The 1,939-nt window shown below is 39.7% G+C and overlaps 1 protein-coding gene across 3 annotated transcripts in view; it reads right to left on the bottom strand.

Annotated features, from left to right (window-relative positions):
• LOC106533798 (transferrin receptor protein 1) overlaps positions 1-1,939 on the bottom strand; it is a 14,926-nt gene that overhangs the window by 3,056 nt on the left and 9,931 nt on the right. For all 3 annotated transcript variants that reach the window (XM_014030237.1, XM_014030238.1, XM_014030239.1), the window contains exons 16-18: positions 1,471-1,561; positions 1,165-1,392; positions 888-1,037 (exon numbers count right to left, since the gene is read on the bottom strand). In XM_014030237.1, coding sequence (XP_013885691.1) covers positions 888-1,037; positions 1,165-1,392; positions 1,471-1,561 — 469 coding nt within the window. The remainder of the gene's footprint in view (positions 1-887; positions 1,038-1,164; positions 1,393-1,470; positions 1,562-1,939) is intronic.

The following is a 1,939-nucleotide window of genomic DNA, read 5'->3' as shown; positions in this document are numbered from 1 at the left end:
CTTAAATGAAACCAGAGAGCGTTGACAGAGAGGAGAAGGTAGAAATGACTCAGCCTGTAACTGAAAACATGGATGGAGGACCTCAGTTTAGCTTGTTTGTCGTGCTAGCGCCGAGCTAATACACATAAGACAACATAGCATCGGCGCTAGCTCAAAGCCTAACAGCCTAACAGGCTAAGCTGAGGTTCTTCTTCCATGAAGCAGCTCTGTTGTCCTCCATCTATATTTTCCGTTACAGGCTGAGTCATTTCTACCTTCTCCTCTCTGTCAACGCTCTCTGGTTTCATTTAAAAGAGACAGTCGTCAGATATTGTCCAAGATTAACCTTCAGGGTGGATATAGCTCGCTAGCAGCCTCGCACCAGGGACCTATCCACGTCATCATTTACCCAGAATGCTTTGCGTGTAAATAAAATGTCCCCACCCGTGTAATATATTTTTAAACTTTTAGTTTAAAAATGATAAAAACTGAACATCCTGCAGTGTTTTWKKYYAWTTWWTTTWKKYMTWAAKRWAAWMMTTRRTWAAAAAAAAGTCTAATGTTACAACTAATCATGGGTCCCTTTAAAAACATGCCTCTTTGATCACAACCTTGGGTTGTCAACTAGTCTCCAACAGTTGTAGCCCTGTGGGATACTTCCCTTAATTAAATCAATGTGCAATCTGCAAAATGTTTGAACACAGCTAAAACATTCAAATCTGAAGAGTCAAACTTCTAGCCTATCAGACTTTCCCACGACMCAGTAGCTGTCCTATTGAACTACTTGTGTTTATGACAAACTTATAACAGGTCTTTCAGCTTAGGTCAGAAGCAGAGTGGAAAGCTTACACAATATAAAAACTTGAACAAAATACAGCTTGAAAATAAAACATGAAATTCTTATTTACCCTCATGATCCTGTCATTGAGGATCCGACAGGCCTCTCGGTCAGTTAGATCTGTGTTGACAATGGCGTTGTTGATGTTGCTAGCTGCTCGCTGGAATGAACCTCGAGCTTGATTCAGCCACATGGGACTAACCCCTTTCAGATTGCCAGACTACAAGTCAAAAACCAACAAAAAAAAGAAAAACACATTCATTGAGTGAATAGATCCTTCTTTCTATCGTAAATAATTAAATTACTACACAAAATAAAGATGTGCCAAGWGTAAGAATGAGACTGACCCGTGAGAGCTGACTGACATGCTGGTAGATTTTAGCCACAGCTTTGGTGAGGAGYCTGCCGTATCGGTTCACGTCCAGGTTGAGCAGGTGGTCGTGGACCAGTCGCAGAGCCATCTGACCAGCAAACTGGGCTGCTGTCACTATAATCTCACTAGTGTGCTGGTTGGTTTGAAAATTGAGGTTCTCTTTGTTGTCCAGGTTGGTTCCGTAGTAAGCGTACGACTCGGTCTTAAAAGACCAAACACAAAAGAGTTCAATAAACAGTGACACTGTGTCAAGATGCACATGATTTGAATGAAAACTCACATTCTCTGAGATGAAGTGGAAAGAGACAGAGGGAATTCCTGAGAAAGCCAGGAATGGATAGGCAGGGTCATCCATTGACATTGGCCTGAGTCTGCATGTAGCACAAACATTTAAAGTAAAAAAAAAAACAGTTTAAGGAATACAGCTTGTTCTAAAAATCCCCTCGGTACACGTTAAAGAACAAATAGCGATGCATTCAAATCTGATTGGATAGACTACTTTTAAAAGGGATCCAGGATTAGTTGTAACATTAGACTTTATTTGATAAACATATATTTTAACTGTAAAATAAAGACTGTAAAAATACTGTAGAATGTTTAGTTTTGTAAATTTTTAAAAATTTATTTTAACATGGACAGAGACATTTTATTTACACACAAAGCATTCTGGGTAAATGATGACGTGGATAGGTCCTCGGTGTGAGCGAGCTGTATCCACCCTTTAAAGGGATCCACGATTAGTTGTAACA

Source organism: Austrofundulus limnaeus, unplaced genomic scaffold (assembly GCF_001266775.1).
Source record: "Austrofundulus limnaeus strain Quisiro unplaced genomic scaffold, Austrofundulus_limnaeus-1.0 Scaffold1020, whole genome shotgun sequence".
Taxonomy (NCBI): Eukaryota; Metazoa; Chordata; class Actinopteri; order Cyprinodontiformes; family Rivulidae; genus Austrofundulus; species Austrofundulus limnaeus.
Note: the sequence above shows the minus strand (reverse complement) of the source record. Positions and strands in the feature narration are given on the sequence as shown.